Here is a 1,729-nt window from a genome sequence, read left to right as displayed (position 1 = left end):
TCTTTTCCCTCCCTCCCACAATGGCTTCTAATTAACCCTTCCTGGTCCCTGCCCGGGTCAGGGCTGCTGGAAGTGTCTACAGCTTCACCGTACCAACATCTCTACCAAATCATCACACACACACCCCAGCCCACCCCCACATGGATACAACTTCCCTCCGTGGTTTAACGTCGGTCGATTTACATGAGCTTTGCTTTCCCTCCTTCCTCCCTCCCTCCCCAGCTCTCATCAGGAGCCGGATCCCAGAGCTCCCCAGCAGGTCTGCACTCGCTTTAACCCCTTGAAGGGAGTTAGTTCTCATTTGGGACCCACTTAAGTAGGGCCCGTGGAGCTTGGCTGACAATCTCCCTCTGCTTCACACCACCCCTACCTCCACGCGCACACACACACACAGGAAAAGGCCGGCACCTTTTCCCTCCCCTGTGGCCAGTTTTAATTCTCTCACTCCGTGTTCCAAACCTGGAATGGAGGGGGGGGTGGGGGTGGGGGTGAAGGATGCTAGAAGACAGGCGTTGGCGAGGGGAAAGGACAGCAGGAGGGCAGAATGGAAACTCAGCAGTAAATCAGAGTTCAGATACAGTGTTTACTCACGAAATTTGGGGCTGGTGCTAGTTTCTGGCGTGGTGGTGGTAGAGGAGAAAGACGAGGAGGAGGAAGACGAGGAGGCAGCATCCTGAAAGGGAGACAGGGTCCAGGAGGGAGTCGAATCATGAAGGTAGGAGGAGGTAGCGTATGCCGCAGTGGGCCAGGAGGGCATGGCCGGGGTACTGGGAGTTCCTGGCACCGGGGGTCGGGAGCCCGGAGTGCTGCTACCGAAGAAAGGGGCTGTCGTGGACAAGACCGTCGAGGGGGCCGCAGTGTTCCGTGCCGTGGTGGAGCGCGGGCTGGCCCGGATGGGCACCCGCTGCCCGGGGAAGCGAGTGGGCGCCCGCGTGATGGTGGTCAGCCGGGTGCTAATCCGGTTGGGCGTTCTGGAAGAGGCGGCGCTGCCGGCGGAGGTGGCTGGAGACGTGGTGGAAGTGGTCGTGGTGGTGGTCTCCATGGCCTTGGGGAAGGAGCTGGGCTTGGAGAGGAAGAAGGGGTCCTGGCCCATCCCCTTGGAGTCCACCAGGTCGGTGGGCACGTATTCCTTGACGGAGCCCACCACGATCCATTTGAGCAGCATGAGGCTGAGCCCCAGGCCGATGAAGCCGATGAACAGAGGCACCACGCACAGCCACGTCTGCTGCCCTTGCCGAACCACTTCCAGAGCTGCCGGGCTGGCAGGAAGGCGGCGATCTTGGGCCGGTTCTCCACCGACGGCAGGCGCTGCCGCTTAGCCAGCTCCTTGGTGGTGGGGAGGTGGACGCCCTCCCTCTTCTTGGGCCGGCTCTTGGCCCCGGCCGGGGCCTTGGGCTGCACAGGCTGCGGGGGCTGCGGCGGGGGGGCCCGGGGCGCGGGCGCCGGCGCCTTCTTGCCTGCAGAGTGGGCCGAGGAGCGGGCCTTGGCCGCCTGCTTGGGCGCCTTGCTGGCGAGGGCCGGCGGGGCAGAGGGCCCGGCTGCCGGGGCAGGGGCGGCCTCGTCGTCTGAGCTGCAGGAAGAGTCGTCCGTGGTGGAAGAGGACGAGGACGAAGAGGACGACGACGAGGAGGACGACGAGGATGACGAGGAGGACGACGAGGACGACGAGGACGAGGAGGACGACGAGGACGACGACGAGGACGAGGAGGACGACGAGGACGAGGACGAG

The 1,729-nt window shown here is 63.9% G+C and overlaps 1 protein-coding gene across 2 annotated transcripts in view; it reads right to left on the bottom strand.

The window, feature by feature from the left end:
* The window catches only part of NRG3 (neuregulin 3), a 1,098,053-nt gene extending 1,096,817 nt beyond the window's left edge, over positions 1–1,236 (bottom strand). Inside the window, exon 1 of one of the 2 annotated variants that reach the window (XM_007458321.1) lies at positions 592–1,236. In XM_007458321.1, the coding sequence (XP_007458383.1) occupies positions 592–1,165 (574 nt within the window). In that variant the 5' untranslated portion in view covers positions 1,166–1,236. The remainder of the gene's footprint in view (positions 1–591) is intronic. The other variant, XM_007458322.1, reaches the window with a different exon arrangement.
* Between the last annotated feature and the right edge of the window lie 493 nt (positions 1,237–1,729).

Source organism: Lipotes vexillifer, unplaced genomic scaffold (genome assembly GCF_000442215.2).
Source record: "Lipotes vexillifer unplaced genomic scaffold, Lipotes_vexillifer_v1.1 scaffold674, whole genome shotgun sequence".
Taxonomy (NCBI): domain Eukaryota; kingdom Metazoa; phylum Chordata; class Mammalia; order Artiodactyla; family Lipotidae; genus Lipotes; species Lipotes vexillifer.
Note: the sequence above shows the minus strand (reverse complement) of the source record. Positions and strands in the feature narration are given on the sequence as shown.